General features: G+C 42.7%; 1 protein-coding gene across 1 annotated transcript in view; it reads left to right on the top strand.

Moving 5' to 3' along the window:
• Positions 1 to 25946, top strand: part of LRIG1 (leucine rich repeats and immunoglobulin like domains 1) — a gene marked incomplete in the record, with an annotated part of 404144 nt that overhangs the window by 125683 nt on the left and 252515 nt on the right. Inside the window, 1 exon segment of the mRNA XM_044077960.1 lies at positions 22776 to 22847. Within this exon segment, the coding sequence (XP_043933895.1) occupies positions 22776 to 22847 (72 nt within the window).

The following is a 25946-nucleotide window of genomic DNA, read 5'->3' as shown; positions in this document are numbered from 1 at the left end:
CTTCTGACCAGGAATATTCTTTCCCTCCTTATGAGGATTCTGATGCTGAGGAATCCATTCCTTCAGCTTCTCCCCCTGAGGATTTCTCTTTTGGGGAAACTTTACATGAAATGAGGGAACATTTTCACTGGGAAGGACAGGAGTACTCGGAATCTAAGAAAAGACTTTGGGATTTTCTTCTTCTTCCCCAACATAGACCCCCGGCTATCCCTCCTATTTTGGATATTGTGGATGATGCTTTTTCGGAGGCTAACTTAACTCCTGACTCTCTTTTCCTCCAGATCCTGTTAAGCCAAACAGATATTATAGGGTTCCTGATTCCCACCAGTTTTTATACAAGAATCCTACTGCTGATCCTGAAACCATTTCTCAGGGCCCTAAGGGGGTTAAGGCCGCTACTGCTAAAAACCCCATTCCCACTGAGAAGGATTCCAGATCTTTAGAAAGATGGGGCAAAAAAGTGTACACTTCTGCTACTTTATCTATTAGGGCTTTAAACTGTCAATTTCACATGCTGAAATACCAGCAATTTCTTCTGTCTGTTTTGAAACAAAAGCTAACTTCCATTTCCGCCTGTGCAGATAAGGAATTGCATGACTTAATGCATGCCACTGAACAAGTTGGGAAGCATGGTTTACACTGTGGATTTGATGCCTTGGAGGCTTCTTGTAGGGCTGCTGCCTCTGGTACAGTCATTAGAAGGCATGCTTGGTTAAAGGAACAAAACTTGCCAGATCAAGTAAAAGCTAAGTTATTGGATGCTCCTGTTCAGCATAATGTTTTGTTTGGATCTAAGGCTGAAGAGGAGACAAAGGAGATGGAGGACAAGGCAAAATCCATGCAAACAGTTAAAGATTTCTTACAAGTACAGCCACGCAGATTTAGTAGGAGTTGGCCTACAAAAAATTGGTCCTTTCCCAATTCAGACAGGCGTCAGAGGGGTAGATACAGATGCTCCCGAGGAAGGCCTCAAACGCAAGCCACAGTGGACTGCTTCCACCCCTAGGGGAGAAGAGGACAGGTCGCAAGCTCATAGAAAACAGGCTCAATGACTCCCTCTGTTGGGCTGCAGGAACTTCTTGCCTGGAAGCCCCTCTCGGAGGAAAACTTTCTCTTTTTCACCTAAATTGGACTCGTATAACCCAAGACAAGTGGGTTCTGGATGTGGTTTCAAGAGGTTACAAATTCCATTTTCATACCCTACCAAGACCAAGCAGATGGCCAGATCTTCCAAAACATCAATGGTTAGAGGCCTTAAACCAGGTGGAAGCTCTCTTGGCTATGAAAGCCACAGAACTGGTTCCACTTTCAGAAATGGGACAAGGTTTTTACTCAAGGCTCTTTCTAGTCCCCAGAAAGCAAAATTCATGGAGACGCATTCTGGATCTGTCAGTCTTGAACACTTTTCTCGAGATACCAAAATTCAAGATGCTCTACAGCAGCTACTTCCAATGCTGACCAAAAATGCATGGATGGTAACTTTGGATTTAAAGGAGGCATATTTACACATTCCCATCAGGCAGGAATGCAGAAAATACCTCCGGTTCAAGGCCGGATCGAGGCGCTATCAATTCTCTGCACTGCCCTTTGTATTGTCTACTGCGCCCAGGGTCTTCACCAAATGCCTGGCTCCAGTAGTAGCTTATTGCAGACTCAAAGGAATTCAGATTTACCCTTATTATCTGGACGACTGTCTTATTCAGGCAGACAGTTTTACTCCAGCATCTAGAATTTGTTCAGAATCTTCTCAAGTTCCTGGGATTCACTGTAAACATAAAGTCAAATTTGACACCCTCACAACAGATAACTTTTCTGGGTGCTCTTCTAAATGCAACAACCCAGATGGCATTTCTGACATACGAAAAACAATTGCAGCTGGCTTCAGCTTTCAAAACTTTGGCAACATTAACTCGGTTATCTGCAAGGAAATTCCTGCAGGCTTTGGGTTACATGGCCTCCTGCATCCTTCTCGTACCATATGCAAGACTACATACGAGGAAAATACAGTGGTACCTAAAAAGTGTATGGTCTCAGCATTGTCACAGTTTAGACATACAGATCACCGTCCTGCCTTGTCTTCAAAAGGAATTCCTTTGGTGGTCCAAGGCATGTACTCTAAACAAAGGAAAACCCTTCAGTCTGCCTCCAGCCAGTCAGATACTAACCACGGACACCTCAGATTATGCATGTGGAGCCCATTTGCAGGGCAACTGTCTGCAGGGCCTTTGGACAAAGGATCAGAAGCACCTGCATATCAATTTAAAGGAAATGTTAGCTGTTTAGAACGCTCTATTGGCCTTCAGGAATCTTCTACAACCAGGACAACTACTGATACGGACAGACAACACCACAGTTATGTGGTACATAAACAAGTAAGGGGGATCACATTCCTATCCCCTTTGCAGACTAGCCATGAATCTATGGAACACAGCTCTAGCTTGCAAACTGGACCTTCAAGCTCAGTTTCTACCAGGGAAGCAAAACTTCCTGGCAGACAGTCTGAGCAGAAACCTGTCGGACCCACACGAATGGATGCTGGACACCGAAATATTCAAGATGATTTCAGCAGTCTGGGGATGTCCTCACATAGACCTCTTTGCATCCCACCTCAATCATCAACTACAGATTTTTTGCACCAGGACATTCCACGAACTAGCTTGGAAAGTGGATGCACTATCATTCAGTTGGAGAAACCTCTTGGGGTATTCCTTCCCGCCTCTACCTCTTCTTCCACGGGTGTTATTAAAGATCAAACGGGGCAAGCCCAAGATGATAATTTTGCTGGCCCCAAATTGGCCTCGACAGTTTTGGTACCCAGCACTGAAAAACCTTTCTCTGGAGCCCCCTTGGGTTTTACCACAGACTCCGAACCTTCTGTCCCAACACCAGGGTCAGGTTCTGCACTCCCATGTCAAAACTCTCAGCCTGGCGGCCTGGTTAATCCAGGGTCTATGATTCATTCTCTCCTACCCAAGCAGCTTATGGATGTCATTTTAGAAGCCAGACGTCCTAGCACTAGAAAATCTTATGCAGGAAAATGTAAAAGATTTTGCTCCTGGATGCAGGCTCAGGATTCGGATCCTCTTATTCCTAACATTCCTCTAATTTTACTTTACCTGACAGACCTCTTACATAAGGGTCTCTCTTTCTCTTCCATAAAGATACATGCCTCTGCTATTTCTGCTCATTATAATACAGACCCCCCAATCTTTTCCCACCAGCTCATGAGACAGTTTCTCAGAGGAGCTAAGAACTTAAGGCCCCCTAGATCTCCACCCATTCCTGCTTGGGATCTCATCTATGTTTTGGAAAAACTCATCTTACCTCCTTTTGAGCCTGCTGCCACATCTGACATCAAGTTTTTATCTTGGAAGACAGCCATCCTGTTAGCTCTGACCTCTGCCAGGAGAGTTTCGGAGTTGCAAGCTCTCATGGCTGTGGAACCTTATATTATTTTTCATCAAGCCAGGGTGTCTTTAAGGACTAATCCTACTTTCATGCCTAAGGTGGTTTCCAAAGTGGCTTTAAATCAAACTATTCACTTGCCAACTTTTTTCCTCAGTCCTCAAAATAAGGGGGAAAGGATCTTGCATTCCTTGGATGTACACAGACAACTACGTTTTTACCTGGACAGAACCAAGGACATCAGGAAATCAGAGCAATTGTTTGTTTCTTATGCTTCAAGTTCCCAAGGTAAAGCCATTTCAAAACAGACCATTTTTAAATGGATTGCTCATGGAATCAGATTTTGCTATTCACACCATGGAAAGCAAATCCCAGGGAGTATAAGGGCTCACTCTACCAGAGCTGCTGCCACTTCAGCTGCCTTCCTCAGGGGAGTTCCTACCAAAGACATTTTGGAAGCTGCAACTTGGAGTTCAGTGCATACTTTTTCTAAGCACTACAATCTACCTCTCTACTCTAAGTCTAGGGAAGGCTTTGCTTCTGCAGTCTTGCAGGGCCCTTTAGCCACCCCCTCTACTTTATGACCACCTCCCTTTTATTCTGCTTTGGGATTCAACCTTACAGTCATGACTGCAACAGTGAAACACGATGAACATAGTACAGTTGTGTACACTTACCATAAATGTAGATGTTAGAGTGTCTTCACTGTTGCAGTCTGGGTTACCCTCCCTCCTGTCCCCTCTTATTTTTTCTTTTGTGTGGTTCCCTTCTTCACCCTTCTTCTGAGGTGTATTTGCAAAGGGTATGGGATCTTACTCATTTTGGAACACCTGACATCTGGGGCAAGAAAAACTGGAGAACATGGTGTCGGCTGTCAGCTTTGTACTCCTGGTGCTCTGACGTCAGGGAGCATGGCTGAGCAGCCGACGCCAGACCCAGACTTTGGGATTCTGTCCGACCAAGGACTGCCTGCCGGCAGGGGAGAACCCTACAGTCATGACTGCAACAGTGAAGACACTCTAACATCTACATTTATGGTAAGTGTACACAACTGTACTTTTTACACTAGGTAAAACCTTTTAGCTTGGTAAATTTTTTTAATTCCCCAAGTACTTAAGATCAAATTTGCATATGCAGGGACCATCTTAGACCCCATTGCCAAGCCCCGTATCTGATGATAAATAACATCAAAACAAAAAAAGTTGATGTCCTTCATGGATGCATCTGCAGTCATAACAACTGGGTTGTCCTGTCGTCAGGCAGCCCTTGGCGATTCCAAAGTCCGGGTCCGCTGATGTCGCACTTCACCCGACGTCATCTCTGCTGGTCTTCGGGTATAAAGGCATCAGCCGACGCCATTTTCCTCCGTCTTTCTTGCCGTGGCCAAGCAGAAGCTGTTCGCAAGTGCCGGTCGGTCAGATCCAGAGATTACTACTACCGAATACTCCAAGACTTCTAAAGCTAAACTCTTTCTTGCCTCAGCGATGTCGGAAAAAGTCAATAACTGTTTAACTTGTGGGAAACAAATACCTCATAAAGATTTCCACTCTTACTGTTTGCCTTGTTTAGGCCCAGACCGCAGCCTGTTCGCCTGTGCTTCTTTCAACTCGGAGTTGCTGAACAGTTTTTCGGCTCTGATTTATGCCGTCGGATCCTCCGACTATCCAAATTGTTAACGCAAAGAAAAAGACCGACACCCGAAACCATGGTTAAGCAAACCGCGAGTGTCTCTGTTTGAAAACTGATCAGAGTACAGCCGAATCAATGACTACTACTGAGGTTCGCTACTTTACTTGAATCGGCCTCAGTAATTTTACCTACTACAGTGGTTACTAGTGACTTATCAGACACCATCCCTTTGGATGTCTCTACCCCAGCACGTGGTGCTGCTAGGCCTCCTGCAGCCATGTCTATTAAGGCCTTTGCCAGGGCTAAAGCAGCCAAATCTACTAAATCAGTGCCTGTTAAACCCCTCAACCAGGCCCACTTCTAGTTCACAAATGCTTACTCTGGCAGAAGATTTAATATCCTTAATTAGGGGATCTCAATCTCACCCAGACAGGGCCTCTCAGCCCCCAGAAAGAGACCTAGAGCAGAGCCCCTGAGCCTGTGTCCTCTGATGATTCTGGATGACTCAGATATTACAGACCAGCCAGAGGCTCCTTTCTCCAATTTTGAGGACTCAGATGCTGAAGAATCCATTCCAGCTGCTTCTCCACCAGAAGAATTCTCCTTTGGGGAAACCTTACATGCCATGAGAGAACAATTCCAATGGCAGGAACAGGATTTTTCAGACTCCAGAAAAAGACTTAGGACTTTTCTGCACCTACCACAACACAGGCCCTTAGCTATACCTCCTGTCCTCTCTGTTGTGGACGATGCATTTAATGATGTTTGCACTGCACCAGATTCCTTACCTCCAGCACCTGCCAAACCAGATAGATTTTACAGGGTGCCAGACACTCATCATCACCTATACAAGGCCCCACTTGCAGACTCCGAAACTATATCCCAGGGCCCTAAGGCAGTAGCCTCGACCACAGCAATAAACCCTATTCCTTCTGAAAGGGAAGCCAGGTCTTTAGACAGATGGGGCAAAAGGTTTACACCTCTGCTACTCTCTCAGCTAGAGCTTTAAACTGTCAGTTTCACATGATACAATACCAAGAGTTTATGCTTGCTCACTCAACTACAAAGCTATCCTCTGATGACTCTATAGATAAGAAAAATCTATTAGAAATGGTAAATAACATACAACAGGTTAGTAACCATTCCTTAAAATGTGGCTATGATGCACTGGAGGCTTCATTTAGATCAGCCATGACTGGCACAGTGATAAGAAGACATGCATGGCTGAAGGAACAAGTCTTACCGGATCATGTTAAAGCTAAGTTATTAGATGCTCCTATGGATAAGACCAGTTTGTTTGGTACACCTGCCCAGCAGGTAATGAAGAAAATGGAAGAAAAGGCAAAATCTGTACAAACGGTTAAAGATTTCTTGCAGGTTCAGCCCCAAGGTTTAGCAGGAACTGGCCTGCCAAAATTGGTCCTTTCCTGACTCCACAAGATCCCAAAGGGGCAGGAATAGACGTCCCAGAGGCAGAAATCAATCCAGAGGGGGTGCCTACAGAGGACGACAGTGGCAAGGTAATAACAGAGCCACAGGCGCAGCCACTACCACTACAACAGGGCAATCACAGTGACTTGATTCTAACTCCGCCTACCAGGGAACAAATAGCAGCACCATTAGGCGGAAAATTAACCTTATTTTCAAAGAACTGGCACTATATCACAAAAGACAAGTGGATTTTGCAAACCATAGACCAAGGTTACCGGTTCCACTTCCACACTCTACCAGTCAAAAGAGGAATGCCAAACCTGCCTCCAAATCAAAAAACACAAGCTCTACAGCAGATAATGCAATTAACAAAGATGAGAGCTGTGGAAAGAGTACCAATAACAGAACAAGGCAAAGGATTCTACTCCAGACTATTCCTAGTTCCAAGAAAGGAAAAAGTTGGAGACCTATTCTCGATCTGTCCACCTTAAACACATACATCATTGTCCCAAAATTCAAAATGCTGACCCTACAGCAACTTCTTCCCATGCTGGGCAAGGAGTGTTGGCTGGTAACTCTAGATCTCAAGGAGGCATACCTGCACGTCCCCATTCGACCAATTTGCAGAAGATACCTCAGATTTCTTGCAGGATCAGAGCACTATCAATTCTCAGCATTGCCCTTTGGCTTATCTACTGCCCAGAGTATTCACAAAATGCCTGGCATCAGTAATCGCCCACTGCAGACTACAGGGAATCCAAATTTATCCATACCTGGACGACTGCCTGCTACAAGGGGACAACAAAAGCAAGCTGACAACAGATTTACAAAGGGTCATTTACTTGCTACAAGCACTGGGATACACAGTCAATTTGCAAAAGTCAAGGCTGATTCCATCCCAAACAAGGACATTCTTGGGCTGAATTGGACACAGTAAAACAAATGGCATTCCTAACTGCAGAAAAACAAAAAGATCTCCCTCTTTACTTCTTGGCACTAACCAACCAGAGCAAGCTAACAGCAAGAAAAGTTCTGCAGGCCTTGGGCTTCATGGCATCATGCATAATCTTGGTTCCACATGCCAGACTGCATATGAGAAAACTACAGTGGTACCTAAAGAATTTATGGTCCCAACACAGGCACAGCCTAGAAGCAGAAATTCCACTAATCCCATGCCTAAAACAGGAGTTCCTATGGTGGGCTCAAGCATGCCAGTCAAACCCAGGCTTACCCTTTCACAACTATCAAGCAAGCCAAACCATCACAACAGACGCCTCAGACCTAGGATGGGGGGCTCACATGCTGGACAAATGCGTACAAGGATTGTGGACCAGCTTCACCTGCACATCAACCTAAAAATGCTGGCAGTAAAACTGGCAATCCAAAAATTCAGACTATTTCTCAAAGAAGGCCATTTGATGATAAGGACAGACAACACCACAGTCATGTGGTACATCAACAAACAGGGAGGCACTCATTCATACCCCTATGCAGAATGACTTTGGACCTTTGGAACCTGGCACTCAGCTACAACATCCAGTTACAGGCAATGTTTGTACCGGAAAGGAGAACACTCTAGCAGACATGTTAAGCAGAACCACCTCGGATGCTCACGAATGGATGCTACACGACATTTTCAAGACCATCGCAAAGAAATGGGGAATGCCACAGATAGATGTATTCGCTCCTCTCAACCACCAGCTCAAAATTCTGCACAAGGACATTCCATCCACTTGCATCGAAGTGGATTAAGCGCCTCCTTCAGCTGGAAAGGCCTGACAGCATATGCATTCCCACCTCTTCCCTTGATACACAAGGTATTACTAAAAATCAAGGAGGAACGTCCAAGGATAATCCTGATAGCTCCGAACTGGCCAAGACAACACTGGTACCCATTGCTGAGGAGCATGTCTCGGGACAAAATGTGGTCAATACCCCTGATGCCTTTGATGTTAACTCAGAACAACTACAGCATCATGCATCCAAACCTAAAAACGTTGCAACTGACTGCATGGCACATCACATAGCAGCAACTATTCCAGATATCTCCCAAAGGGTTAAAGACATTATCCTTGAAGCCCGCAGACCTTCAACAAGAAGGAACTATGCAGAGAAATGGAAAAGGTTTGTCATTTGGAGTGCTGAAAGAGGAAAGGATGTGTCGAATATAGATATTGCTAACATTCTGGAGTACTTGGCAGAGCTTCTACATACAGGCCTGTCCTATTCCTCCATCAAGATACATGCATCAGCTATTTCAGCAGAATACAGCTTTGATCCACCTGTCTTCGCATCCTCTACTCAGGCAGTTCCTCAGAGGGATCAAGAATGTAAAACCCCTAGGAAACCACCACTGCCAGCTTGGGATTTGAACTTTGCTAGAAAAGTTGACACTGCACCTTTTGAACCAGCAGCAACAGCAGACCTACAGCATCTTTCATGGAAAACTGCTTTCCTACTGGCAATAACCTCAGCAAGGAGGGTTTCTGAACTTCAGGCCCTAATGGCAGTACAACCCTTCCTAATCTTCCACCAAGACAGAGTGTCCATGAGGACTAATCCTACATTTATGCCTAAGGTGGTATCCAGAGTGTCCTTAAACCAGGCAATCCACCTACCTACCTTCTTCCCCAACCCACAAAACAGAGGGAAAGAATGCTGCATACCTTGGATGTACACAGACAGCTACGCTACTACCTGGACAGAACAAAAGTAACAGAAAAACTGACCAGCTTTTGTAGCCTATGCAACAGGAAGGGAAGGAAAAGCAATTTCCAAACAGACAATCTCCAAATGGATAGGAAATTGCATCGATTCTGTTACTCCTTCCATGGAAAACCAATTCCACAGAGCATACGACCTCATTCTACAAGAGCAACAGCCACTACCACAGCCTTCTTACGAGGAGTGGCAACCAAGGACATTATTGAGGCGGCTACTTGGACCTCTGTGCATACATTTGCCAAGCATTATAATTTACCTCTGTATTCCAGATCCCGAGCAGGGTTTGCCACTGCTGTACTGCAAGGGATCCTAACCACACCATAATCTATTCTCCTCCTCCCTAGTTGGCTATGGTATTCTACCCAGTTGTTATGACTGCAGATGCATCCATGAAGGACATAGTACAGTTTTGTACCTACCATAAATGTAGATGTCCGAACTGGATAGCATCTGCAGTCAGGATTACCCTCCCCTCTGTGGTACTCCTAGGTATTTACCCTCCTAATAGCTAGCTGGTGGGGGGGAGTCTCTTATGGTGTATTTGTTTGTATATATGTACATACATGCTTATTTTTTGTGTTTGCCTTCTATCCTTTTGGAAACATTGGCATTTTTACCCAAAATCTAGCCTTCCAAGAGGGCAACTGGCATCTGGGGCAAGAAACACTGAGGAAAATGGCGTCGGCTGATGCCTTTATACCCGAAGACCAGCAGAGATGACGTCGGGTGAAGTGCGACATCAGCCGAAGCTGGACCCGGACTTTGGAATCCGGCCGACCGAAGGGCTGCCTGACGACAGGACAACCCAGTTGTTATGACTGCAGATGCTATCCAGTTCGGACATCTACATTTATGGTAGGTACAAAACTGTACTTTTTCTAATAGTATTTTGGTTAACTCACATTACTTCTTTCTTCAGAAACATGTAATTAGTCAAATGCCTCAAGTATTCTAAACCCGCTATATGGGGAATACTGCTGTTGATAGAATTAATGTCCAATGTGTTAGCACCAGTTTACAAACTGGAATGTGCAGTAGCATACCACAGTTTGATAAGACTCCCTTACATTACTACCCTAAAATATTCATCCCAAAATTCAGCACGGTTGAAAAAAAAAGTTATAATCCTGCATGACATTCATTTAGTTAAAATGGGCCAACTAAAGTGCATTTCATTTGAATACACTGCAGATCATATAATTTTCCTACGTAAACTACTACATGTAAAATTCAAACTTCAAGAAATGCAGATGGCCATTTTATAAGTACAGTAAGCCATTTGAGAGGGTGTGTGTGATACAGATATTGCCGCAAGTACAGGGATCATCAGGCAGTCTCCTAGTATAACCTGGCCATGTGACAGTTGCTGTGGCATGCATTCTCCCCTCATTGGGGGCATTATTTCTTGAATGAAATGACTTAATGTAAATATTGCAAAACCTTGTCATGTCTGCATTCTTAAATGTGGAAGGATAGGGATTATAGATATGGAGAACAGTGGAATTACCTGATGTTCTTCGTGTTTCACTGTTTCAGTCATCACATTTGAGTTATCTGCTTGCAGTAGCCCTCAGTCGGCCTGATTATCAAAGTCTTGGGTCCTGCATCGGTTGCTGTCTCATCTTCCATGATGTCAGGTAGTCAGGGGTATAAAGCATGCAGCCGACGCCATTACATCAGTCTTTCTTGCCGTGCGGTGCCCGAAGCAGAAGCAGTTCGCAAGTGCCGGTCGGCCAACTTCTGAAATTTTCGTTTTCGAGTTTCAGAACCAAAGTCTTCAACTAAGCTAAGTACCCCATTGGGGAAACTTTTTCTTGCTCTAAACTGATGTCAGTAAAAGTCAATAATTGTATTTCTTGTGGAAAGCAAATACCTCATAAAGATTTTCATTCATACTGTAGTCCTCGACTAGGCCCTGACAATGACGTACCTCGCTGTCAGTTTTGTGCCTTATTTAAGCAACAAACTATTTGTCATCTGTATATTTACGCTTCTAAATTTTTTGGTACTCTGTTCAATTACCCAGATATGGCTTCGGTGAGCCTCCCGACTACCGACATTCCGAAAAAACACAAAGATAAAGACAGAGACGGACCGCAAAGGTCCAAAGCTGCCGACGACTCTTCTCCTAAGCTAGTTGCCAGTTAGCCGGTACTCAGTGAGGCGCTTTCGCAGCCCCTGATACCTGCTACTTCAGATTTGCAGGCATCTACTGAGACCCATTCAGAGTCCGGTATGCCGCGAGATGCTTCAACTGTGGAACCTGCCAATGTCTCTACCTTGGATGCGTCCGGAGCTGCTGTGCATGCACCGGCTTCTGAGGGTGTATTCAGGCCTACTGACTTGCATATTAAACCAACGCCATCTTCTTCTTCAAGGCCTAAAACTCTATCCATGCCTAGAAAACCGACAACCAGACCGCATGGTCAGGCCTGTATGCCTAAAAAACAAATGATAAGAATGGCTGAAGACCTTATTACTTTAATCAGGGGAAGCCAACCTTACCCCTCTAAGAGACCTAGGATTGAGTTTGCTTATGATTATTCTGAACAGGATTCTGAAAATTCTGTTTCCTCTGATGACCAGGATTTACCCTTCTGTACCTATAAGGATTCTGATGCAGAGGACTCTGATGTCCTTCATGGATGCATCTGCAGTCATAACAACTGGGTTGTCCTGTCGTCAGGCAGCCCTTCCGTCGGCTGGATTCCAAAGTCCGGGTCCGCTTCGCTGATGTCGCACTTCACCCGGCGTCATCTCTGCTGGTCGGTATAAAGGCATCAGCCGACGCCATTTTCCTCAGTCTTTCTTGCAGCGTGGCGCAAGCAGAAGCTGTTCGCAAGTGCCGGTCAGTCAGATCCAGAGATTACTACTACCGAATACTACTAAGACTTCTAAAGCTAAGTACCCGTTGGGGACTCTTTCTTGCCTCAGCCGATGTCAGAAAAGTCAATAACTGTTTAACTTGTGGGAAACAAATACCTCATAAAGATTTCCACTCTTACTGTTTGCCTTGTTTAGGCCCAGACCACGTAGCAGCCTGTTCAGCCTGTGCCTCATTCAACCGAGCGCTTAGGCGCCGGTCGGAGTTTGCTGAACAGTTTTTCGCTCAGATTTTGCGTACATTATGCCGCCGGATCCTCCGACTACCCAAATTGTTAAAAACGCAAAGAAAAGACCGACACTTTCAGCGGTTTCGCCGAAACCATGGTTAAGCAAACCAGTGTCTCTGTTTCGGCGAAACCGAGAAAACTGATCAAAGCACAGCTGAATCAATGACTACTACTGAGGTTCCTGCTACCTTACTTGAATCGGCCTCAGAAATCTTACCTACAACAGTGGTTACTAGTGACTTATCAGACACCATCCCTATGGATGTCTCTACCCCAGCACGTGGTGCTGCTAGGCCTCCTGCAGCCATGTCTATTAAGGCCTTTGCCAGGGCTAAAGCAGCCAAATCTACTAAATCAGTGCCTGTTAAACCCCCCTCAACTAGGCCCACTTCTAGTTCACAAATGCTTACTCTGGCAGAAGATTTAATATCCTTAATTAGGGGATCTCAATCTCACCCAGACAGGGCCTCTCAGCCCCCAGAAAAGAGACCTAGAGCAGAGCCCCCCGAGCCTGTGTCCTCTGATGATTCTGCGGATGACTACAGACCAGCCAGAGGCTCATTTCTCCAATTATGAAGACTCAGATGCTGAAGAATCCATTCCAGCTGCTTCTCCACCAGAAGAATTCTCCTTTGGGGAAACCTTACATGCCATGCGAGAACAATTCCAATGGCAGGAACAGGATTTCTCAGATTCCAGAAAAAGACTTAGGACTTTTCTGCACCTTCCACAACACAGGCCTTTAGCTATACCTCCTGTCCTCTCTGTTGTGGACGATGCATTTAATGATGTCTGCACTGCACCAGATTCCTTACCTCCAGCCCCTGCCAAACCAGACAGATTTTACAGGGTACCAGACACTCATCATCACTTATACAAGGCCCCACTTGCAGACCCCGAAACTATATCCCAGGGGCCTAAGGCAGTAGCCTCGACCACAGCAAAAAACCCTATTCCTTCTCAAAGGGAAGCCAGGTCTTTAGACAGATGGGGCAAAAAGGTTTACACCTCCGCTATTCTCTCAGCTAGTGCTTTAAACTGTCAGTTTCACATGATACAATACCAAGAGGTTATGCTTGATCAGTTAACTAAAAAGCTATCCTCTGATGACTCTATAGATAAGAAATATGTATTAGAAATGGTAAATAACATACAACAGGTTAGTAACCATTCCTTAAAATGTGGCTATGATGCACTGGAGGCTTCATTTAGATCAGCCATGACTGGCACAGTGATAAGAAGACATGCATGGCTGAAGGAACAGGTCTTACCGGATCATGTTAAAGCTAAGTTATTAGATGCACCTATGGATAAGGCCAGTTTGTTTGGTACACCTGCCCGGCAGGTAATGAAGAAAATGGAAGAAAAGGCAAAATCTGTACAAACGGTTAAAGATTTCTTGCAGGTTCAGCCCCCAAGGTTTAGCAGGAACTGGCCTGCCAAAAATTGGTCCTTTCCTGACTCCACAAGATCCCAAAGGGGCAGGAATAGACGTTCCAGAGGCAGAAATCAATCCAGAGGGGTGCCTACAGAGGACGACAGTGGCAAGGTAATAACAGAGGCACAGACACAGCCACTACCACTACAACAGCACAGTGACTTGATTCTAACTCCGCCTACCAGGGAACAAATAGCAGCACCATTAGGCGGAAAATTAACCTTATTTTCGAAGAACTGGCACTATATCACAAAAGACAAGTGGATTTTGCAAACCATTGACCAAGGATACCGGTTCCACTTCCACACTTTACCAGTCAAAAGAGGAATGCCAAACCTGCCTCCAAATCAAAAAACAGAAGCTCTACAGCAGATAATGCAACTAACAAAGATGAGAGCTGTGGAAAGAGTGGCAATAACAGAACAAGGCAAAGGATTCTACTCCAGACTATTCCTAGTTCCAAGAAAGGAAAAAAGTTGGAGACCTATTCTCGACCTGTCCACCTTAAATACATACATCATTGTCCCAAAATTCAAAATGCTGACCCTACAGCAACTTCTTCCCATGCTGGGCAAGGAGTGTTGGCTGGTAACTCTAGATCTCAAGGAGGCATACCTGCACGTCCCCATTCGACCAATTTGCAGAAGATACCTCAGATTTCTTGCAGGATCAGAGCACTATCAATTCTCAGCATTGCCCTTTGGCTTATCTGCTGCGCCCAGAGTATTCACAAAATGCCTGGCATCAGTAATCCCACTGCAGACTACAGGGAATCCAAATTTATCCATACCTGGACGACTGCCTGCTACAAGGGGACAACAAAAGCAAGCTGACAACAGATTTACAAAGGGTCATTTACTTGCTACAAACACTGGGATACACAGTCAATTTACAAAAGTCAAGGCTGATACCATCCCAAACAAGGACATTCTAATTGGACACAGTAAAACAAATGGCATTCTAACTGCAGAAAAACAAAAGAACTCCTCTTTACTTCTTGGCACTAACAAGACAGAACAAGCTAACAGCAAGAAAAGTTCTACAGGCCTTGGGCTTCATGGCATCCTGCATAATCTTGGTTCCACATGCCAGACTACATATGAGAAAACTACAGTGGTACCTAAAGAATTTATGGTCCCAACACAGGCACAGCCTAGAAGCAGAAATTCCACTAATCCCATGCCTAAAACAGGAGTTCCTATGGTGGGCTCAAGCATGCCAGTCAAACCCAGGCCTACCCTTTCACAACTATCAAGCAAGCCAAACCATCACAACAGACGCCTCAGACCTAGGATGGGGGGCTCACATGCTGGACAAATGCGCAAGGATTGTGGACGCAGGACCAGCTCCACCTGCACATCAACCTAAAAGAAATGCTGGCAGTAAAACTGGCAATCCAAAAATTCAGACCATTTCTCAAAGCAGGCCATTTGATGATAAGGACAGACAACACCACAGTCATGTGGTACATCAAGAAACAGGGAGGCACTCATTCATACCCCCTATGCAGAATGACTTTGGACCTTTGGAACCTGGCACTCAGCTACAACATCCAGTTACAGGCAATATTTGTACCAGGAAAGGAGAATACTCTAGCAGACATGTTAAGCAGAACCACCTCGGATGCTCACGGATGGATGCTACACCCGGACATCTTCAAGACCATCTCAAAGAAATGGGGAATGCCACAGATAGATCTATTCGCTTCCCCTCTCAATCACCAGCTCAAACAATTCTGCACAAGGACATTCCACCCACTTGCATGGAAAGTGGATTCGCTCTCCTTCAGCTGGAAAGGTCTGACAGCATATGCATTCCCACCTCTTCCCTTGATACACAAGGTATTACTAAAAATCAAGGAGGAACATCGAAGGATAACCCTGATAGCTCCAAACTCGCCAAGACAACACTGGTACCCATTGCTGAGGAGCATGTCTCAGGACAAAATGTGGTCAATACCCTGATGCCTTTGATGTTAACTCAGAACAACTACAGCATCATGCATCCAAACCTAAAACGTTGCAACTGACTGCATGGAACATCACATAGCAGCAACTAATCCAGAACTTTCCCAAAGGGTTAAAGACATTATCCTTGAAGCCCAGACCTTCAACAAGAAGTAACTATGCAGGAAAATGGAAAAGGTTTGTCATTTGGAGTGCTGAAAGAGGAAAAGATGTGTCGAATATAGATATTGCTAACATTCTGGAGTATTTGGCAGAGCTTCTACATACAGGCCTGTCCTATTCCTCCATCAAGATACATGCATCAGCTATTTCAGCAGAATACAGCTTTGATCCACCTGTCTTTTCACATCCTTTACTCAGGCAGTTCCTCAGAGGATCAAGAAAGTAAAAACTCCTAGGAAACCACCATTGCCAGGTTGGGATTTGAACTTTGTGCTAGAAAAGTTGACACTGGGACCTTTTGAACCAGCAGCAACAGCAGACCTGCAGCATCTATCGTGGAAAACTGCTTTCCTACTGGCAATAACCTCAGCAAGGAGGGTTTCTGAACTTCAGGCCCTAATGGCAGTACAACCCTTCCTAATCTTCCACCAAGACAGAGTGTCCATGAGGACTAATCCTACATTTATGCCTAAGGTGGTATCCAGAGTGTCTTTAAACCAGGCAATCCACCTACCTACCTTCTTCCCCAACCCACAAAACAGAGGGGAAAGAATGCTGCATACCTTGGATGTACATAGACAGCTACGCTACTACCTGGACAGAACAAAAAGTAACAGAAAAACTGACCAGCTTCTTGTAGCCTATGCAACAGGAAGGGAAGGAAAAGCTATTTCCAAACAGACAATCTCCAAATGGATAGGAAATTGCATACGATTCTGTTACTCCTTTCATGGAAAACCAATTCCACAGAACATAAGGCCTCATTCTACAAGGGCAACAGCCACTACCAAAGCCTTCTTATGAGGAGTGGCAACCAAGGACATTATTGAGGCGGCTACTTGGACCTCCGTGCATACATTTGCCAAGCATTATAATTTACCTCTGTATTCCAGATCCCAAGCAGGGTTTGCCACTGCTGTACTGCAAGGGATCCTAACCACACCATAATCTATTCTTCCTCCTCCCCTAGTTGGCTATGGTATTCTACCCAGTTGTTATGACTGCAGATGCATCCATGAAGGACATAGTACAGTTTTGTACCTACCATAAATGTAGATGTCCGAACTGGATAGCATCTGCAGTCAGGATTCCCTCCTCCTTCCCTCTGTGGTACTCCTAGGGTATTTACCCTCCTAATAGCTAGCTGGCGGAGTCTTTTATGGTGTATTTGTTTGTATATATGTACATACATGCTTATTTTTGTGTTTGCCTTCTATCTTTTTGGAAACATTGGCATTTACCCAAAATTTAGCCTTCCAAGAGGGCAACTGGCATCTGGGGCAAGAAACACTGAGGAAAATGGCCGGCTGATGCCTTTATACCGAAGACCAGCAGAGATGACGTCGGGTGAAGTGCGACATCAGCGGAGCGGACCGGACTTTGGAAGGGCTGCCTGACGACAGGACAACCCAGTTGTTATGACTGCAGATGCTATCCAGTTCGGACATCTACATTTATGGTAGGTACAAAACTGTACTTTCCCTCTGCTTCCCCTCCAGAGGATTTCTCTTTTGGTGAAACTTTGCATACTCTTAGGGAGCATTTTCGCTGGGAAAGCCAGAATTACTCTTGACTCTAAAAAGAGGCTTAGGGATTTCTTACTCCTTCCCCAACACAGGCCTTTAGCTATCCCCCTGTACTGGACATTGTTGATTATGCCTTGTTGGAATCTAGCTTGGCCCCTGACTCTTTTTACCTCCTGCTCTCAGAAAACCAGATAGATATTACAGGGTTCCTGACTCTCACAAGTTCCTTTTTAAGAATCCTACTGCGGATCCTGAGACCATTTTACAGGGACCCAAGGGCATTAAGGCTACTACTGCCAAAAATCCTACCCCCTCTGATAGAGATTCCAGGGCGCTGGATGGATAGGGTAAGAAGGTATACACTTCTGCAACCTTGGCCATTAGAGCCTTAAATTGCCATTTTCATATGTTAGTATCAGCAGCATATTATACATAGGTTAGTTAGTACTAAGCTAACTGTACTTGCGAGCCATTTTAAGCTTAGCCAATTATCCCTTGTGAGACTCAAAACCCTGCACCTTGTGTTTGTAAGGCAAACACCTTAACCATTAAGCCACCCTCCCAACCCTAGGTTGCTCAAACAGAAAATGATGTTGATTCCTGAGTGTACTGAAAATAAAGACTTACAGGATTTAATGCATTCTGCTGAACAAGTTGGTAAACATACTTTGCAATGTGGTTTTGATTCACTAGAGCCATCTTGCAGGGCTGCTGTCACTGGGTCTGTACTTAGAAGGCATAGACCATCTTTGCCAGATCATGTTAAAGCTAAATTGCTGGATGCTCCCTTAAATCAGGACCGCCTGTTTGGCAACAAAGCAGAAGAAGTACTTAAAAAGATGGAGGAAAAGCTAAATCTATGCAAACTGTTAAAGATTTCCTGCTAGTACAGCCTCCCAGTTTAGTAGGCATTGGCTCTCTAAGAATTGTTCTTTTCCTGCCTCTTCCAGGCCTTCTCAGTCCAAACGCAGAACCAGCAGAACACCCAGGCTTCAGTCCCAAGGTATGCACAGGACTAAGCAATGGGGGGCTCCCACTTCCAAAACAGGGAGTAGTAAGACTCCCCCTATGGTAAACTGTCTCAATGACTTAACTTTAAAACTTCCAAGCCCTGCTCAACTGACTTTGACTTTAGAGGGAAAGATTGCCATGCAGGCAAAAAATTGGGAACTCATTACCCATGACAAATGGGTTTTAAATATAGTTTCCCAAGGATACAGATTCCATTATCATACCTTACCAACCCCAAACAGTTGGCCAGATCTACCCCCAATTCAGTGGACGTTGGCCAGATCTACCCCCAATTCAGTGGACAGAGGCTCAAAAGCAAGTTCTCTCCCTCTTAAGTATCAGGGCTATTCAAACTGTCCCAGTAGAGGAAAGCGGACAAGGTTTCTACTCAAGACTTTTCCTGGTGCCCAGAAAAGACAACTCCTGGTGTCCTATCCTGCACCTGTCTATACTAAACACATTTTTGGTGATCCCAAAATTCAAGATGCTAACTCTTCACCAGTTGCTTCCTATGCTAGGCAAGGATGCCTGGTTGGCAACACTGGATTTAAAGGAAGCCTACCTGCACATCCCAATCAGGGAATCTTCAGAAGATACCTACACTGCAAAGCAGGCTTCATGCACTATCAGTTCCCTGCACTGCCCTTTGGCTTATCTACTGTGCCCAGGGTATTCACAAAATGCCTAGCCCCAGTCATTGCATTTTGCAGGCAAAGAAATATTCAAATATACCCATACCTGGATGATTGTCTAATTCAGGCAGAAAGCCAGGACATACTATTGAATCATCTGGCATTTGTACAAAAATTGCTAACTGCTCTGGGGTACACCATAAATGAAAAGAAATCACATCTTGTACTCTGCCAACAAATTGTATTCCTGAGAGCAAGCTTGAACACAACTTCCCAGATGGCTTTCCTCACTCCAGAGAAACAAGTTCATTTGACAGCCTACTTCAAACTACTGGCCACAAAGACCCTGCTATTTGCAAGGCAAATACTGCAAGCCTTGGAGTTTATGGCCTCCTGCATTCTCCTAATTCAATATGCAAGACTGCATATGAGGAAACTACAATGGTATATAAAAAGCCTATGGTGTCAACATTCTCAGGATCTAGAAGCAATGATTCCCATCATACCTTGCCTACAGATAGTTCCTTTGGTGGGCAGAGGCCTGCCACCAAAACAAGGAACTTCCATTCACTCTACCCCCTGCCGTCCAAACCCTAACAACAGATGCATCAGTCTATGCATGGGGGGGGGGGGCTCACTTCGCAGGGAAGTGCATTCAGGGCAAATGGAACCCAAGTCAAATGCACCTGCATATCGATCAAAAAGAAATGTTAGCTGTACAGAATGCTCTGACAACCTTCAAGGACCACATTCTTCCAGGACTATTAATGGTAAAGACGGACAACACCACTGTTATGTGGTACATAAACAAGCAGGGGGGAACCCACTCATATACTCTCTGCAGACTAGCCATGGCTCTGTGGAATACAGCCTTGGACTACCAAGTGCACCTACAGGCTCAATTCTTGCCAGGAAAGCTAAATACACTGGCAGACGAACTAAGCAGAAATCTCATGGACCCACACGAGTGGAAACTGGAACCAAAGATATTCAACATGTTGAGAAATAAATGGGGGAGCCTAGAGATGGACCTGTTTGCTTCCCCCCAGAACTACCAATTGGACAAATTCTGCACAAGGACTCCCCACAAATAAGCTTGAAAAGTGGATGTCCTGTCCTTTACCTGGAAAAACCTGGAAAAGTGGATGCCCTGTCCTTTACCTGGAAAAACCCATCAGTTTATGCCTTTCCTCCTCTGCCTCTCCTCTCCAAGGTGCTACTAAAGATCAAACAGGACAAACCAAGGTACAATACTGATTGCCCAGACTGGCCACCCCAACAGTGGTACCCCCTCTTGCGCAGTGTGTCACTGCTGGCACCTGCCTCAGACCCCTATCCTGCTGTCCCAGCAGGAGGGCCAGATCCTGCACCCTCAGCTTTAAACCCTGAACCTGGCAGCCTGGCTAATTATCTGATCTCTCCATTACCATCCCTCAGTAAACGAGTGTTGGATGTCATTCTGGAGGCAAGGAGGCCTAGTACTAGAAAATCTTATGCTGAAAAATGGAAAAGATTCTGTTCTTGGAACCAAACTCAGGGGATGGGCACAGCAGCCCCCAATTTACGGCAGATTCTTCAATATTTAACTGAGATGCTCCACAAGGGCCTTTCCTTTTCCTCCATCAAAATTCATGCCTCAGCCATTTCAGCTCATTACAACACAGAACCAATCCACTGCTCAAGCAGTTCCTCAGAGGGGCTAAAAACTTAAGACCACCTAGGAAAGCCCCAACTCCAGCCTGGGACCTTAACTTTGTATTGGAAAAACTCACTCTACCTCCTTTTTGAGCCAGCTGCAAATGCAGAGCTGAAATTCCTTTCTTGGAAAACCACCTTCCTTTTAGCCATCACTTCAGCAAGAAGGGTGTCTGAATTACAGGCCCTTATGGCAGTGGAGCCTTTCATCATCTTTCATGCAGATCGGGTGTCCCTCAGGACCAATTCCTCTTTCATGCCCAACGTGGTAATCCAGTGTGGCTCTTAATCAGTCCATTCATTTGTCAACCTTCTTTTCTAATCCACAGAACAAAGGGGAACGTATACTGCACTCCTTAGATGTGCACAGACAACTTAGATTTTTCTGGGACAGGCCTAAACTTCGTAGGAAGTCTAAACAGCTGCTGGTTGCATTTGCTGCTGGGGCAGAGGTGAAGTCCATTTCAAAGCAAACCATTTCTAAATGGATAGGCCATTGCATTCATTTCTGCTATAAGCACCATGGAAAACCTACCCCACAGGGGATAAGACCACATTCAACCAGGGCTGCATCTACCTCCATAGCCTTTTCTCAGAGGTGTCCCTACCAGGGACGTCCTAGAAGCTGCTACCTGGAGTTCTGTACATACTTTCACCAAGCATTACCATTTATCAATTTTCTGTAAATCCAGAGCTTGCTTGGCCACTGCAGTCTTGCAGGGCCTTTTAGTTGGTCCTAATGCTATCTAATTTCCTCCTCCCATCCTTAGCCTTAGGAATCTACCCAAATGTGATGACTGCAACAGTGAAACATGAAGAACATAGTACAGTTGTGTACACTTACCATAAATGTAGATGATGTTCAAGTGTAGTCACTGTTGCAGTCCTGGTTACCCTCCCTCCAGCCCCCTGACTTCTTTTGAGTATACCTCTGTTCTTGCTTACTATGCTTAAAGCTTTTTAGTGTATTTGCTTTTTTTTTTTTTTGGAGGTGTAACCTTGTATTCATATAATTTCTTCCCATTATGGGGGCACCTGACATCTGGGGCAAGAAAAACTGAAGTAATGGTGTCGGCTGCATGCTTTATACCCCTGACTTCCTAACGTCATGGAAGATGAGACAGAAACCGACGCAGGACCCAAGACTTTGATAATCAGGCCGACTGAGAGCTACTGGAAGCAGATAACCCAAATGTGATGACTGCAACAGTGAATACACTCTTAACATCTACATTTATGATAAGTATGCACAACTGTCTTTTTTTAAGAGAGAGGTTAAAACTCGAATTAAGGAAGGGAACATCTGAAGGATTGCTTGCAGGAGTTGGAAGAATAGATCTATACCATCACGTAATAGTTGTTTGCTTTTGAAATAGTTGTAAATATTGTCATCAGAAAATCGAATACTTGTTGAATGTCTACAATTACTGTTTTTAATGACATGACTTCATTATCTCTGATTAAAATGCAGAATGCACTGTGTTGTTTCTGCAGGAAATGCCTTAGACTGCATGTGAAATCAAGTGAAGTGTCAGTGGTCTGTTAAGTTGTTATTGTGATTGTTGTTGTATGTCACTAGCTTGGCTAGTAATAAATTATACTTGCTAGATTTGCATTGTAGTTTATTAAAGAGTTATTTTTTTAATTTAAATTGGTCATGCATGTTTCTTGAATCAATACTGAAGTAGCCCTGGGCAGAAATGACTGCAGGAAAGGAGAACCTGTGGCACCTTTTTAAAAGCATTACTCTTTGAGAGCAGCATGGGTTAAAAATAGGTTTTCATTTGTTATTTATATGCATTTTTATGCTAATGATTAGCTGGTAATGCAAGGGTGAAGAATAGTGTGTAGATTGAAAGCACTACAGCAGACATTGAGTAGAACCATTGTCTCTGCTGAAATCATAATGCCATATCCAAAGTATGTTTCTAAAATACCACATTGTTTCGCAAAGTAATTAAGAATAATTAGGTTCCAGTCTGCGGAGTGGATTGCAAGTATGTACGTGTGTGCTGATTCCACTCTGTCTTTTATTTTAACAGAAACCTGAGCTACAATCTGCTGACATCCATTGATCCATCTCTCTTTACAGAGCTGACTAACCTAAGTGAAGTGTAAGTGCTACTTCCATTTTCATCTCTCTGTGATGACTGAGATTATTGTTTGCATGAGTATTTGTTTACTTTAATGCAATCTTGTTTAAGGGGCTCAAGCCCCAAGTTAATTGATTTATTATCCTTTCGGGTACCGCAGAAAATTTATGGGAAGGGTCTTTTGTCTAAATTATACAAAGTAATCAAAAAGAGTTGGAATTCAAACTAGAAAGCTATTGGAACCATTTTAATCTTATAAATAATGAACCTCCTAACGAAAAAGAGAAATATTATTTTATCTTCTTCAAAACAGACTACAAGCTCACTTAAATGGAGGTTATTTTCATGGAGATTTTTTCATAGAGCATTTTATACACCACATGGAATTCAATTTGTCAAACATAAGATTAGTTTGTTGGAGATTCAAGTTAGATGTTAAAGCTCAAAAGAAAAAATGTGGAATAAAGATTTGTTAGATTTGCAAGGGAAGTTGATAAATTAAAATTAGAATCTCAGGAAACAAAATACAAGTAAGATGAAAGAGAGAAATTAAATGACACATATCTAGAAATCCTAACTCATAAAACAATTAATCTGGAAAAGATTAAGCTAGTAATTTCTCGATTAATCCTAAATCTATGCATAAGTTGTCAAACAGAACAAAGCTACTTAATAAAATCAATCGTATAAAGGAAATATATTCCATTAATAAAAAGAGAAAGGTCACAGATGTACAAGATACATTGAAAGAATTTAGAGCTCATTTTAATAATTAAATAATACGAATTTCATTATGGATCCACAAGGAGAGATTAAGAATTTCTTACAGGAAAACATCCAAATGAAATGAATAGATGAACAGATGAAATGTATTGATAAAACCATTTCTTTATCTGAATTAAAGACACAAATTAAAACTCAATAAAGCTCTTGGTAATGATGGTATTCTCCCAGAACTGTATAAGCTAATGCAAAAAGAAGCACTGGATATTTTACTTAAAGTTTTTAAGTTATCCAAAGACTTAGTAAATGTGCCTCCCTCATGGAAGTATTCTCTCATTTCTCCAGTCTTAAAATCTGATAAAGACCCAGTTAAATGCTCTTCATATATACCAATTTCTTTGCTAAATATTGATTATAAGATATTTATGGCCATTTTTGCTAATATGTTAAAACAGTTTCTACAATGATAAATGATGATCAAGCAGGTTTTATAATAAATAGAAACTCTCATGATAACATTAAAAGAATATTAACTGTAATTGATTATGCAGACATCTTAAGTGAAAGACTAATGCTAGTGTGTTTGGATATAGACAGTGCTTTTGACTCTAAACTGGAATTATCTATCTTTAGTTCTTGAAAAGTGTAACTTTTCTAGTAATTTTATACAGCTTATAAATCTTTATAAAAATTCTTTTGCATATGTTAAAATAGGCTTGTATACCTCTGACTAAATAAAAATTGTTAAAGGACCCAAACAGGGATATCCTCTTTCTCCTTTACTTTTCACATTAGTCATAGAATCATTTGCTAACCTAATACAAACAAATCTTCATGTTAAAGGTTTAAAAGTAGGTAAGAATGTAGAATCTAAGGTCCTCTTGTTTGCGGACAATATACTGATATCCTTTAAATGAAGGTAGCCATTCCCTTTCTGCTTTGTTTAGTCTGACGGAAACCTTTCAGAAAAAAATGGTCTTAGATTTAATGAAAACAAAACAAAAATCTTACCAATAAATTATAATTTAAAAGATATAGGAGAAAGTTTTAAAAATATATTATCCAAGACAATAACTTAAACTACTTGGGAATAACAATTTCTGACAGTGTTAATAAGATTATAGATATCAATTACAAAAATAATTTAAACTATATAAAATATCTCATAAATAAATGGAATACATTTTCTTTTACTATGGACAAAATATTTCTCTAATTAAGATGATAATTTTGTCCAAAATTTTATATACCATTTAGTCTTTATCTCTTCCTCCTACTAAGAGTTCCATTTAAAATTAAAGAATTAAACACTTTAAGTTCTTTTAAGTTCTTGTGGTTTACTTCGAAATCCAGAAATTGCATTAAACCATCATAATAGAAGCTGGGCGAAATGGGGTATAGGTTTACCAGATTTGGAGCTATATTCTCTGGCCTCTTGTTATCAAAACACTGGTATTCTGGAGTAATAAAAATTACTCTGCTAAATGGAAAGAATTTCAAGAAAGTTTAAATATACAGTTATTGGGTTCTAGATATACTAATTTCCACTTAAATCTAAATAGCCTTTTGTTCTGGCTTTTAAAAGACTGTTTTCTAAATACTAATCAGAAAATGAATTTGTTTATATTCATACCTTAATAAATTCCCTAAAACTTTATTTATAGACATCCTATCTCTAAAGCATGTTTTTTTCTTATTTTTACAATAACCTTCACTCAAAATAATTTGTGTTCCAAGTTTGCAGGCTATGAATGCTTTTAAGGAAAGTAATTTAATCTACTGGTTTCAACTAATAGATAACTTGTATACTGCTCATTTTATTCTTAACAAATATGACTTGGATAGATGAATTGTATACTGCTCATTTTATTATTAACAAATATGACTTGGATAAAGATATATAACTGTAGATAGTTTATGGAAAATAAGCTTACTTTAATGCAACCTCGTTTAAGTGTCTCAAGCCCCAAGTTAATTGATTTATTATCCTTTCTGGTACCTCAGAAAATTTATGGGAAGGGTCTTTTGTCTAAATTATACAAAGTAATCAAAAAAGAGTTGGAGTTCAAACTAGAAAGCTATTGGAACTATTTTAATCTTTTATAAATAATGAACTTCCTAATGAACAAGATAAATATTATTTTATCTTCTTCAAAACAGACTACAAGCTCACTTAAATGGAGGTTATTTTCATGGCTATTTTTGCATAGATCCTTTTATACACCAAATGGAGTTGAATTAATGTCGAACATAAGATTAGCTTGTTGGAGATGCAAGTTAGATGTTAAAGCTGACTGGTAACACCTTTTTTATTGTGGTATAATCAAAACCTTTTAGGATTAAATTAATGTATTCTTACAGTCCCACTTTTCAGACAATTTTACCCTGACTAAATCT

Source organism: Protopterus annectens, chromosome 7.part0, assembly GCF_019279795.1.
Source record: "Protopterus annectens isolate FY-2018-M chromosome 7.part0, PAN1.0, whole genome shotgun sequence".
Classification (NCBI taxonomy): Eukaryota; Metazoa; Chordata; order Ceratodontiformes; family Protopteridae; genus Protopterus; species Protopterus annectens.
The sequence above is the reverse complement of the archived record's forward strand: the minus strand, read 5'-3'. Positions and strand labels throughout refer to the sequence as shown.